General features: G+C 45.3%; 2 protein-coding genes across 2 annotated transcripts; one reads left to right on the forward strand and one right to left on the reverse strand.

The window, feature by feature from the left end:
• The first annotated feature begins 5,075 nt into the window (after positions 1-5,075).
• On the forward strand, positions 5,076-8,638 carry LOC121046531. The gene is made up of 2 exons (XM_040500873.1): positions 5,076-5,368; positions 8,215-8,638. The coding sequence occupies exons 1-2, from the start codon at positions 5,076-5,078 to the stop codon at positions 8,636-8,638; spliced, it is 717 nt and encodes a 238-aa protein (XP_040356807.1).
• Positions 8,639-12,789: 4,151 nt separating this feature from the next.
• On the reverse strand, positions 12,790-13,665 carry LOC120839873 (sulfotransferase ssu-1-like). The gene has a single exon (XM_040210250.1). The coding sequence runs from the start codon at positions 13,663-13,665 to the stop codon at positions 12,790-12,792; it is 876 nt and encodes a 291-aa protein (XP_040066184.1).
• Between the last annotated feature and the right edge of the window lie 315 nt (positions 13,666-13,980).

The following is a 13,980-nucleotide window of genomic DNA, read 5'->3' on the forward strand; positions in this document are numbered from 1 at the left end:
CTATGGCTTCAACTCTCGCGATGTAAAGCCCACTACTAAAACTTTTCAGTAGAAGGAGCAGACACAGAAAGGGACGTTTGAGTTTGAGAGCTGAGTTTGAGACGTTCCTTCCTGTGTCTGTTCCTTCTACTATACTCCGTTTCACATTATGTTGTACCGCAGCGAAGGCTAGAAGCGCGAGCTCATAGCGTTGGCAGCAGCCCTTAGTGCACGAGAGCTTGTGCCGCCAAGACGTGCCCTGGAGCAAGGAGCTCGCGCTTGTAGCCTTCCCTGCGGTACATCATTCGGTGAAACGGAGTATAAAAAGCAACCGCATCTCCACGTGGTGAATGATGTTGATCGGGGCGAAGTACTGGGTCGCTAAACTCGTCGAGCACAACTTTGTGCCCAAAGTTTGCGGAACGCGCTAATTGGACTCTCGCGACGCTGACGTCGCGCCGAGCGAGGTGTCAATCATTCGCACGCTAATTTCTTTGAGAGAGGCAGAATGTAGCGAAGTTCATCGAGGCGCGCGTGCAGCGCGTGAGGGGCGCGAGGAGCCCGCTGATTGAACGGCATCGCCGATGACGTAGCGCCCGTTTGTCCCTACATCCCTACGCCAAGCGAAAATTAATGCTTTGCAGATTGTCCCTAGGCGACCGGCTGATGCTCCAAATCCCTCCAAAGTTTGTGTTAAAAAAAAAACCTCGTTTGTCGAAGTTGTCGCTGACGTCAAAGTGACGTTTCCGAACTTTGCGAGAGCCGTAGTTTGAGCTCGAGATCTTCGCTTCGGATCGAGGCGAAGTTAAACTTTGTCAACATGGCGGTGCCGTACGCTGCGGCCGAGCTTGTCTTCCGCCATCGTCGGCGTCGCTACCGAGACCACCGGGGACGCCCTTCAACTCCCCGACGACGACTTTCGGCCACAGTACCGGCTATCGAGAGCCGTTGCGCGTTGACTCTGCGACGAGCTCCGTTCAGCGCCCAGACTTCGAGGCGGCCGACAATCGCGTCTACCATGACCGTGGAACCACAAGTTCTCTGCGCTCCGGTTCTTCGGAACCGGTAGCTTTCAAGGCATGGTGGCGACTGACGAGCACCTGTCAGTCTCCCACCTAACTGTGAGTCGGGCTATCAGAGGTTTTGCGGCTGCCATCGATTTTTTCTGTAATATCCGAAGAGGTACTTACTAATAAGTTGGTATACAATTTAGAATCTTGGAAAACAAACAAGAGCCGGGGTAATTCTAGGGTAGGGTCGAGTCTCCCGGCAGCCGGCAGAATTATTTGCCCGAAATTCTACTGGCAGTCGTTGCTCATTGGCGGTCAAATCAATTCATCGAACGAAGTGTCATCGACAGATTGTTTCATCGGCACGCGATGTAATCACATGAAAGAGATTTTCTTCGGTTAGAGGTATATACACATTCAACATTTTCACACCTTTATACATGAAAGTGGGGTGTCCCATAAATAACCCTCTAATAAGTGTATCAATAGACCTTATAAAAAAATGTAAACCTCACACCTTTAAAAATTCGTGATTTTTTAAACACGTTCCTTAAAACGTGTGATAATGTACTACACCCTTTTGAAGATGTAAAACTACAATACCCCTTCTTGTAAGGCACGTAGCCAGGGAGGGGGGAACCATAAGGCCCCCCGAAATCCTCCATTTGCTGAGGCCTCCTCTCCCCCCTCCCCCTCATAAAGCACTTTGTCATGGCCACCCCCCCCCCCCCCTCTCCCCCTGAAACAAAATCCTGGCCACGTGCCTGCTTCTCGTCAAGGTGTAATTACCGCAGTACATTTCTTTTTTGGGGTGTACACAGTGGCCCGGGACACAATAAAATGACTGAACAAATATATTACGCAAACGAGTCGCCGAAGAAGCGCGTTGCTTCTTTGTGAGTGTCGAGGCAATTTCAGCCGAAAACCGGCTTCAATACTGGCCGGATGTACGGTTTTGCGCCTCGTCCCGACATCCGGCAGGTATGGGTGTACCGATGCAAATAAACGATTTATGTCTAATAGCACTGCCACTACTGATCTCTTAGTAGGCTGGATCGCGGATATAGGCCTGTATTGCTGGGGTCGAGCAGCACCACCGGCAGTCATCGCTTGACATGAGCTAATGCATGCTATAGGAGAAACGGGAAAACTCAATTTTATTACGTTAGTAGTTTGTTCTCGATAATGAAACTTCTATCGTGCTTCCCCAAATAACAGATAACATTGTGGGCAAGAATATTAAATGCGTTAGAATACCAATCTTCTTTAAATAAATGTTATGTGGTTGAGGGTGGAGGGCGACTTTGTTGGGCGTTAACTGTGATGTGTTTAATGAGACAAGGGCTACCGAGAGTTATTGTGGAGTCAGACGTGATCTCGGAGTCATCAGAGCTCAGCAAACGATAAGTTAGAAGGCCTTTACTGGGGACAGTCGCATCGCATAGTTTTAACCGCTTGTCATAGTACTTCATGGGGAAAGCTTTTTCTTTGAACTGCTGCGAGGGCTTCCGTGACAAACTGAAACTCGGAGCGTGCCGTTCAGTCGCTGAACGCGCCATTTATTTAGCAACCGAAGCAAGCGACGTCGGTAAAATCGGTGGTCCTCCGGGCCATTTTTCTTAATCGATGTTCGAAAGTTTGACGAATGTCTATTCGATCTTTAAGCACCTAATATAATCGTCGTAGCACGTCATAAAATACTCGCCCTCGAACACCACGTGCAAGCTTCCTATTTTTGCGTGTTTCTCCCTTAGGCTTGCGTGTATTGCCTCGTGGCGTAATACGCCAAAACAACAAGGACGAAACCAAAGGGAAAACTAGACAGGACGCGGCGTACTGACTGTTGTCAAGCAATAGCCGCGGTGAGGCCAGTGACGGGCTCCCAATCCGCGATCCAGACTTGCACTGTGAGAGTTCTAATGCATTGCACCCGCGGAGTGCTGAACGGAGAACAGGCCCCGAACGAACTTGCCGAATGCACCGAGTGCAGACTGGTGCTGACGCCGTAGTTGTTGTAGAAAAGTACCGACCTCAAACCGAAACTAGCGCCTTTTTGTTCGACGTGATGGATGGGCATGCGAGAGCGCCAGTCGCTGCCATCGTTTATCTATAAACTTTGGTTGCTGCAACATGTAACTTATATTTGCAATGACTTCCAATTAAGGAACTCGGCTGTTAGAAATATCTACAGACGACGTAAGTTTCCGAAACTTGAGAAAATTGATGGCACTGTACGCGCAAGAGCTTGCTTCGTTTTAAGCATAGTGTTATGAGTGAACCCCTGAAAGGATGCGGCTTAAATCTAGTTCTTTGGAACATCTAACAGTACGTTTCGTGAGACTTTTTATTTCCCTTGTGAAAGCATTGAAAACGAGAGCTTTAAAAAAAAAAATACGACGGGGCAAGATAGCTGCCGTTCAAATATGACTTTGCCTGAGCCTCGGGACGTCTCCATGTTTAGCCAACCCGGACGCTGAGTGGATGAGTCACGGGTTTCTGGCAAGGGAGCTTTGTCGAAAATGTTCCAGTTTTCACCCGCACATACATGATGCGATATCTCGCGGCCTCTGTGTTTGTCCTGGGCCTTTCATTACACACTGGTAGGTTTCAGCGTCTGCCCGGCAACAAAGCGACTCAAATTTTGCAAATAAAACACGGGCCGTCGATTCCTCCGTTCGTGAAATATCAGACGCTTACAATTCAAGCTCGCGTTTGGGTTTGTGGCCCGCGGGACGCGATTTTGAGCAGAAAACCAACTTTTTCTTTCGGTTCCGCTGTGCGAATGCCGCATTATAGCAGACAAACTCTCGTCGTCTGCTCTCGCTCCTCGCCAGGGCGAGGCATGACGGGATTGTCGGCGCTAGAGAGCTCAAAGACAACGTACAGCGAGCGGCGTGAACGCTCGCCTCCCCGCTCTGTCTCGTGCTTTCGTGCACCGCCTAGGGATCGCGGGGAATTTTTCGTCAAAAGTTGCGAAGTTGAGCGCGCGCAGGGAGGAGGAAACTTTGCGGCGTTTGTTTGGTCACTCCTCACGCTACGTCAGAAAGCGAATAATGTTTTTCTCCAGGAGTTTAGCTACCCAGAAATGTCTTTCCGCGCACGTAATCAACTAAAATAAGATTTGCAGTATATTGCCTCTAAATTTCTCTGAGGGCACAATGTAGTGAGCCATGAAAAAAGTGTTGTGCTAACAAATTGAGAACTAATTGATGTTAGGATGTCACCCTCTTGCTTGTGTCGTATTCTTCTGCTTCCAAGTTTCTATTTTCCTTACCGCAGTCTCGGGTTCAGATCACATTGATTGCACTCATTGTGCGACTTATACCTGGGCAGTTTGCCTGAGACAGTAAGGTTTTACACGTGTACCGGCATTCCACGACCATATCCCCCACCCGACATTTGTAGAAAAGTTTTTAGAATTTACCACTGTGTCGTGTTGCTTAAACTCAACGTCCAATAGCGACAGATTATGTGCGTCTTTAACAAATGCAGACCTAAGATCTATCGGTATATCACTGCTCCAGCCAAGCACATAGCCAGGAGTTCTTTTTTGGGGGGAGGGGGGAGGCCCATCGTTGTCAGTTTGGCCTTGGTGAGGGAGAGGGCGTGCCATCAAATTTTGTAGGTGTCCCGAGAACCCTGGGCCTCGCCCCTAAATATGTGCCTGGTTCCAACATCAATCTCCACTCTGTCTGATGCACACTTCTTTGATCTGCACAATAATCTCGTGAGTCTCCTTTTACCATCAGGAGGCTACTAATTTACACAGTGGCATTTGCTGAGTACTGTGGCCGGCAATTTAAGTCTGTTATTTCAAGTACTCTTCGAAACGCATGGTATTTAGCATAGTTATCTGCACAGTAGAATTTCACCTCAAATCGAGTCGTCGAAATATTTTATGGGAAGCTCGTAGCTGGTAAAGTATCACATTAAGTTTAATTTAGGACGGGGCAGTGTGAAGGCTTGTCTAGCCTGAAGGTGTTGCAAACTAAGAACATGGAACTCGGTGATGTTGTCCTTACAGTGAATGCTTTGATGAACTAAGTTGCCCTACTTTTGTTTCAGGGCACCTACTCTATAGTCCTGATGGCTGTGGTAGACAGCAAGTACAAGTTTGTGCTTATTGACGTCGGTGCAGAGGGACGACAAAGTGATGGCAGCATTTTCAAGGCCTCCGAGATTGGTCAGGGCCTAGATCAAGGCATACTCAACCTGCCGAAGCTGGGAGTGCTCCCAGGGCGTCAAAAGCCACGCCTGGCACCCTACGGATTTGTGGGCGACAAGGCGTTTCAGCTTCGCACCGACTTTCTCCGCCCATATCCGGCGAAAGGTCTTGCTGATGAGAGGAGGGCCTACAACTACAGACTCAGTCGAGCTTGGTAGGTTCATGCGAGAGCCGTATATGGGGAGAATTTGGCGAGTTTATGATCTCGCCGCCCTAACGCCCCCCTCCCAAGTGAGCCAGTCAGCCTGCGGCGCAGAGCGAGAGGAATGAGCGCATGCGCATGAACTCTCGGCTCCTCCCAGCTGCGCGGGGAGGGCCACCATTTTCATTCATTCGTCCGGCGGAATGCATGGGATTGACGTCCAAATTTCGGTTTTCTCTTTTGATTTGGCAGGCTCTGGCAAGAAAATGACATAGTGTTATTCCTCGGTGGCTTAAAGAGGTAACGAATAAAGTTTCTCCATGTTTAGACCCAAACTTTTATTCAGGCGAAAAAGAAATAAGCCCGTAGTACACAACTTGTAGCCTCAACAGTGCTTGCCGCGCCGACAGCGTCGCATCAAAACGGCGGTAGTATTTTCTTTGCTCCCTTTTTTCTCTCTCGCTCCTTCGGCACTCTTCTCCCCTTCTTTCACTTTTCTCCTCTCCAGCACCTTCGTCGCCACAGCCATTGGCCAGATTCTCTCCATATACGGGTCTGGTTCGTGTTGCACAATCAAACCACCACACAGAAAATTGTGGTGCAATGCATGTTTCGATAATTGCTATACATAAGAAGTTGGAGTCAAGATTAATGAAAACCTTTGCACTAAGACAAGCTTGCTAAATTAGTGAGATATGAGCACATGAACACAGTCTTAAAAGGACACTGAAAACAATTTGCATGTTCTATTTAAAATTGAAGTATATGTCAGGAGTTTCCCCGGCTATGTTGAGCATGTTCTAACCGAAACTGAACTTCCGTCTGGCCCAAATCATGAAAGCAGTCCTCTTAATAATCATACTGTGAGCAACACTTCTTGGGGTATCTAGTGACCGGGAAAACCGGGAATTGTCAGGTAGATTTTAACTACCGAGAAAAATCAGGGAATTGTCAGGGATATTGTAAAAAAGCGAGCCCAGTCAAGGAAAATGAGACGGCATTGCCATCGAGTTCCCTGAGCAAAGACTTGAGGACTGGGGGGCAAAAAAATAGGCAATAAGCTCTGCTTAGAGCGGAGCGCCGGCTCTGCTCACCCGGTGTAGAGTGCACTACCCGATGCAAATGAAACGACCTACAAATCTAGTCCGAGCCTTGGATTGGATTGGATTGATGGAGCAACACTAGGCTCCATCCAGTTAGAGCTACTAGATTCAGGCCGTGTTCTAAAATTTACTCACTCTTGCTCCAGGGTAAGGGTTTTGTACCTTAGCGTTCTATAACCTACCCGCGTCCAGCGCTTTTCAATCGGCGTTGTCACGTGACACGACCCTTCGAAGTAACTCGGATCCATTTGGGTAAGATTTGGAACACAGCCATAGTAACAAATGAAAAAGCCGCAAACCCCAATCCAAGCCAAAAGTATCCGAAAGTGCATCTGGCGGCTTTGCCGCCATTCGGTTATTGACGTGCATAGTTGAGCTTCGTGTTTCCGGAAGCAGCCTTTTCACTGCTATATGTCTGCGGCAAGAAGATGCTTGTTCAATCCGGACTGGACAAACCCGAATATTTCGGAATATGCAAGTTGCATCAAGCCTGTGCAAAATTATCCTCACAGTGCTCAATTCGTTGTGTTGTAATTGTCTTGTATATTTAACCAAATTGTTTTATATATTTAAGTGGTCAGGGAATTTCGCCAGAAATTGTCAGGGGGTTTCAAAATAATAATTTGCCAGACACCCTGCTTCTATTTTGGGGGACGAAAATCTAGTTAGTTTTGATTTTGCCAGTCTATTTGCAGATGGAGGCACAGGAGATAACAAAAAGGATAGTGACATGTTTCGGCGTATTGCAAGTCCTGAACATCTTGAGAGTGGGCTATCCAAGGAGGTTATAAGTACTAAGAGGGGGCACATTGCAATATGTGTGAAGCCCAGTCATAAAAAAAGTTTAAACAATGTTGTGCCAAACTTGACCCAAGATCTCTCTGGCAATTGGTGCACGTGACATGTCACGTGCGAGATGGATTGTTGATTGTAGCAGGATTCCTTGCAGGCTTGCGCGCGCTCCGTCCGGTAGGTTTTATCAGATCGAAGGCTAGATGTGAAGAAAGCAGCTCCGTCCGGTAGATTGCGTCTTGGGCCGATAAGTGAGGAGGGTAAGGAGGAAAATGAGAAAGAGGCGAGGCGTCATGGGAGCTCGGCTTGTGGAGGCTACACGGCTGACGTCATGCCCCCTCCTACCCTTCTATTCGAATCTTCCAATCGACAACACTCGTTTGTCCATTGTGCCCAAGCACTGCAGACAGTGGTAACAGGGCAAACTGTCTTGAATTTTCAATTTGGTCACACTGAGCATGATGCCGCAGATGACCTCAAGCTCGGCATACACCGGATGTGCTCAACTCGGGAGCTCATCACTGTGCAAACTTCCACCTCCTCCTCTAATTTCACTATCTTGAGTTTAGTGCTCTAACAGCAGTGTAGTCTACTACGAGGAGGAACTTTCTTAACCTCGCGACTACAGAAAAGGTGCACCTGCCTTGCAAGAGAAATTTTGCCATCTTTTTTTTCTTTTTGCCCCCAATCGTATTACTTTTATAACTGCCTCTTGTGAAGTGCTCAACACAATTAAGAAACTGTCGTAGGATCTTGTCATAATTACATAAACCTTGCAATGACTTTCTGAATCGATTTACACTCAGGTTTCATCATACGCAATTTTTAGTCCCAAGTCTGTTTCATAAATTGCTTAGAAGTGCACGCAGTTTCCATGTCTAGAACATCTGTCAGTGTTTCACTATTTCTTTTATTCCAGTGCTACTGTGTGCACTAATAACTTTAATAACTTTTGCCAAACAGGAGATGTGCTGAGAATGCCTTTGAGATCATGTCCGCCCGGTGGAGAATTCTCCTCCGGGCAATAAACCTCCTACCAGAGCACGTCGATTACGTCATCAAGTCCTGCTGTGTCCTGCACAACTTTCTCTTGGTACACAACGAACACCCAGCAGCCTATGCTGATCAGGACGACAACATGGGAAACCCCACGGCAGGAGGGTGGCGCCGCGAGATCCCAGACTCAGCGAGGGAATTGGTGTTTCCGCTGGAGGCCACACGTGCACGGAACTTTGGTGATGATGCAGACTTCGCCAGGAAGATGTACATGTATTATTTCTGTAGTCCTGCTGGGGAAGTTTCCTGGCAGTGGGACCAGCCTGGCGTGAACAAACAGGTTGCACGAAGCAACCTGCGAAAGCTCGGAGTCCATGTCAACCTCATGTAAAATTTTGAGACAAGTTAACATTTATATGGCAAACCTCGCAAGACACGAAACAAAATATTAACCAGATTCTGAACTTTAATAAACACAATAGACCATTCGCAATATCCCCCAAGCGCCCTGGCCCGTGCTAGAGGAATCATGGGAACGGTGTCCCTTCAGCTCCTTAGTGATCGGTACTTTCGACCCAATTTATGGTTACATAGCTTTTGAGCGTAATTCAGAGTCACCCTGAACAAGCGCTTGATATACCCCAAGTAGTGATCCACTAGTGCAGTGAACGATTGTGTGAAGCGCTTCGGCAGATTTTCCTGAGTGAGCATGAAAAATGGTCATAGGTCACTGCACACTGCTAAAAAAGGTGCAGTATCATTTCCATTTTTGTGAACCTCTAAAAATAGTCAAATTCTATTTCGCTCTTTCTGTACCTCTCGTCACACAGAGTATTAACGAGTAGAAAGTTCACATTGTGCAGGAAGCTTATGCTAGCCGAAATGTTCGATCGGCACAGCTACTACGCAGCTCCAAATCTACTCAGACCTTAGTGTATCAGAACGTCACTAAAAGCGCCGTAAAATCGCGTAATTATAATAACGACAATGTTTATTTGCACTCGGATGCCGGTGAATCAAACAACCATGCCCGGTCGAATTTTTTTTTACCAAAATATATGTTATTTGTTGTGCAAGCGCAAAAACATATTGAAACATTTTTGTGGAAAAGAAAATTTCTCTGGAGAAACAAGAATAACAAAGTCACTGACTGTATACGCGCACGTTTTTCCGACTTGCGTGAAACCGTCCTTCTGGATATTTATTAAAAAAAACTGTTGACGCCTTTGGTTTAATATTTTTTCTGCAGAGGCTGTACATGAAATAAAAGGAGGTAAACATGCATTTTCGATTACGAAGCAATTCAGAACTTCATGATTCCGGATATTAAAAGACAGGAAATTCAAATTTTGAAACAAGATCTGGACGCGTTTGCTCTATATCCGCCCCAATTTTCCTTAAAATTGAAAACAATAACCTTAAAAAAAAAAAACAGAAATGTAGAAAGGTTACCGATTTTGCAATAATTGAAAAATTAGTTTAATATTAAGGCCATCTTAATTTTTCTTCTACATTTTACAAATCCAGGCTCATAATCTGTTCCATGAGGCCCTCCAAAAATGCTTTGCAACGTTTTTTTATTTACTTTTATCTTACAGAGCGCTGAATATACAGATTTGCCGTAATGTGAGTAGAGAAAAAAAGGACGTTGCCCATTCTAAACAAGGGAAAGAAAGGGGTTGGGAAATGTAGGAAGTCTGTGAAAACAATGCACTGTGACTGGAGTTCGTCAAAAATAAGAATTCGTACAAAAGATTACAGGTGAGTTGGAAGCTCAAGTCAACATTTTAAGTACAGATTTCTCGGATCAATGACTTTCGGAGCCTACCCTTCGTAGGAAGGCTGGGCTGCTGACGACCAGGTTTAAATAGTGTTAAGAATGATCACATGTTTAAGGTGGTACAATTAAAACGACTTTAATAAATTAAGATCCTGTGCGCGCATTCGGCGCTTGTCGCGTGCATTCTTTCTGCCAGACGCTGACCTGAGTCGGTCACGGCGCTCTCCAGGCACTCCGAGGAGGAACATTCTTTTCACGTTTCGCCTGTAGCGATCACTGCTCGTTTCTTCTCAGTTGCACCGCAAGCTCGCGACCTCGGTCTGCTTTGTGCAACCATAGGAGACTTTACTTTCAAATATATATATTTTCTGCGTCTGCTTTCCTGCTAAAACAGCTGTGGTTGTGAAGTGTCGGACCGCGCACACTGCCACAAGTGACAGGACTGATTTCCACGCACAGCTGAAACAGATTCCCATTTCTTCACTTTCACGTCCCTGAACGCGTGGACGTCAGCTTTCGGGAGGTGGATTTGCTTCACGTTCGGCAGTTTAGTGTTCATAGGTGCTACCATCTCTGAAGCCGACTTGATCACCGACGTGGTGAGCCATCAGAGGTTGTACAACGTTGCCTGGTGCTTGACACGACCCCGATTCTATCACAAGCACTTTTGCCATGACCAGTTGCTGATAACATACACTTCGCTGACGTGTACTTGTTGCTTGCAGCTGGTGTAGTTGGTACTTTTTATTAAAGTGGCTTGCTGTACCATCACTGACGTAGGTAACATGAGCATACACAAATTGGATTTCACGATTCTCCAAACCTTTGTCATATAAATTAAGTTACAGACAAGCTCATTCAATCGCAATTTTTTAATATATTTATTTTCTACACATTGTGCGACCCTCCACGGCGGCGGATCTATTGGCGCTCGAAGTCGGCGCAGGTTCAGGCTCTGCCGCGCCCTACCTCCTATATCATGTTACCGCCAAGGTTGTAGGATGATAAGTTTGCAAAGTCGCTCCGTTTGCTTCCTTCACGTCGCGTAGACGGAGACGCTATACGCCGGCTGCCGAAACAGGTTCCGCGAAGCAAGTTACAAGGTGGCGCACATCGATCACTCCTGCCTATGGGCATTTCTGTGCCGGTTGTACAAAATGTATGAGACATTTTAATTTCAAAACTACCGTCCACCTCTGTGCTGTCGATTTGTCTTTTCCTGACCACCCCGTAGCATTTTTACGCTTTTTAATAATAATCAAATTGTGACGAACGGGTATGTGCACGCCCCATATATGGTAAGCGCGTTAAAGTCGATTTGGCAATATTTCACGCTTAATAACTTAAAAGCCACACAAATGTTGCATTATGTTTTTGCTGACTCTGTTAGTACATATTATAAACGTTAATTTCAGCGAGTTTAAAGAATATTAAAGATGGCATTTTTTTAAATGTTTTTCAAAATAATGCATATTTAGTTAAATGCCCCTGTGTGAGCTAATCTTGTAAATTTCACCCGCTAACCAGGACAACAATATTTCATACAGAGATGCAACATATAGAGGGCAACACACTGGCGAAGTTTGAATACCTGAGCTTTTATAGATACGGATAAAGAAATCTTTAATCCAGAGCGTTATTGCGCAATGTGCCGTGTTTGCGATTTGTTTTCTCAAAATAAAAACCATAATACTCTGCGATTAATACTTTTTGTCAATTTTTCTTGTGCCCAATTTTTCCCTAAATATTTCTAGACGCGTAGCCAGAATAGTTTTTTTGGAGAAGCCGCCCGAAATGTCAACATCGCGCGATACGAAAAACGCAAACATGACTGAGAGGATGCTTACAACGTTTTTCGCAAAGACAATTTTTTTTTGAAAACAAGGATTGGTTTTATTCGTCTCGGCATGGAGCCAGCAAAATAGATTTTTTCCATTAAAATTAAAAATGGTCACCGGACATGGTTGTTCGATCTTATCTGAAAACGTCCTTCAGTCTCAAAGTACGATGCAATTAAAGTGATAGAATTGTTAATACCTTATTCGTAAAAAAAAATAAAAAATAATGCGAACTTCGAAAGGTAAAGGACTTTCCAGTTCGTGTAAGTGTAAAATGCAGGTGGGACCAGTAATGTTCACAGAACCCCCCAAAACCCCCTTAATCTCAGTCCAACACTCCTCCAGAATTCTCTAGTCAAAATACACAACTTTGTGATACATGACTCCCCTTTACCGGAGAACCCACACACAAAAATTGAAGACTCTCCAAGAATGAGATTCATGTTTAAACCCCTGGGTTGCACTACCCAGCAGCCGTGTCCACCCTTGGCAGCATAAACTTTGTATAGAATAACGATTCAAAGTGTCAGTAGCAACAAATACATTCAAAATTTATTTAACATTTGTAAAAATGCATACATGCGCGAAAGAATTCAGTTTTAGTGATAAAACTTATACCTTGGCTTAGTAAGCAAATGTGTGGAAAATTTATATTTCATAGTCAGTAAGTTATTCACATGAAAAACAGTATTTTAGAAACAAATACAAACCAGAAAAAAGTACGTACGGTAACTCGACAATGCAGGTTAAATTCCGAGTGTCCGAATAACGTATCTTCTAAAAGTTTGCTAAAAGATGGTTACTTTTCGCAGGCAACAAAACAGGTAAAGTCGCATTTTTCTTGTTAGAAATATAGGAAAAAGAACAAAAACAAAAAAAACTTCGCATGTACCACATTTAGTCTGCTATTTGTTGATCAGGAAATTACGACAGCTTGTTCAGTAAAACTTCAGCAAGTATATTTTGCTTAGCTGAAGCAAGCAGCCAGTCGACACTCTCCCATATCTCAGGGACTGTCGTCTCCTCCATTTCAAGAAAAAACCTGGACTCCAACTTCCGGGACTGTTCTTCTGAGAAGTAGTGCTTCCACTCTCCCACGACGCCTTTCCTAACGAACTGGAGCGGCAAATTCTTTTTCATGTTGTTTATGTTAATTTCTTCCAGGACAGTTTGCATCTTGTTGTCATCGTGTGAAAGCTCATCAGCCAAAGCTTGGTCCACAAAGTCTGCTAGCTTAATCACCGATCCCCGGATGTCAGCGTGTAGTGACTCATATGTCAAGAATAGCACATTCGGTTCGTCTCTCTTAGCATACCACGATCGAATGCTATCGTAATAGTTTCCGAAATCCGTAAGGCCATCCAGGAAGATTTCAAAATACTCGTCGAATGTGCCATCCTGGAAACCGTACTCTGGTATGATCTTTGTGTGGTTGTAGAAAGACACGCAACAGTCCTTCGGATTTCTTGCTAAGTAGATATATTTAACAGACGGTACGAACGGTAAAAGAGTCAGAGGCAAATGTGTGCAAACAATCCTTGGACGATCTGCTCTCAGAACACCTTCCAAACCAAACATCTCCAGAAAAGTCGATCCTGGGGTAATGCCCTTGCAGAGCCGGTAAGATTCCTTCAAAATTTTTAACACCCAGTGACTTCCGGACTTGGGAAAGGTGTCCAAAACGACGTCGCCTTCTACTGGCTTGTAGAGCAGGCCGCTACGGTAAACGTCTTCCCGGAAGATACCAGGCAGGCGGTGGCCGTCGACGATTTGGTAGAACGGACGGTCCCTCTCCTTCATAATCTGTGGAAAAAGATTATTGATGTGCACACATTATCGGAGTGCTAGGACGAGGTATAACCAGTATATCGCAATCTCTCCCTCGCTGCTCCAGGTAAGTTAACTCTTACTTAATCCACTTTTCCCCCTTGTGTTTAAATTTAATCTTACGCGAAAACACACTCTACAGCGTGTCACGAAAACAAATTACACGTTTTTTTTTTTTTTTTCCGCAAAAGTAAACTAGGCCTCGCCGAACGCTCATTCTCCGCCCAAAGGTAGCGCTAGAAGTCACAACCAGATGCCAAAGTTTCAGCCCGATCGATACTTTATTCA

Source organism: Ixodes scapularis, unplaced genomic scaffold (genome assembly GCF_016920785.2).
Source record: "Ixodes scapularis isolate PalLabHiFi unplaced genomic scaffold, ASM1692078v2 PGA_scaffold2__306_contigs__length_199485367, whole genome shotgun sequence".
NCBI classification, from domain to species: domain Eukaryota; kingdom Metazoa; phylum Arthropoda; class Arachnida; order Ixodida; family Ixodidae; genus Ixodes; species Ixodes scapularis.

Excerpts from the sequence above, each read along its gene's own strand:
- LOC121046531 (XM_040500873.1), top strand. The coding sequence starts at position 5,076 with ATGGCTGTGGTAGACAGCAAGTACAAGTTTGTGCTTATTGACGTCGGT. Across the intron at positions 5,369-8,214 it reads TACAGACTCAGTCGAGCTTG|GAGATGTGCTGAGAATGCCT; the intron begins GTAGGTTCATGC and ends TTTGCCAAACAG.
- LOC120839873 (XM_040210250.1), bottom strand. The coding sequence starts at position 13,665 with ATGAAGGAGAGGGACCGTCCGTTCTACCAAATCGTCGACGGCCACCGC.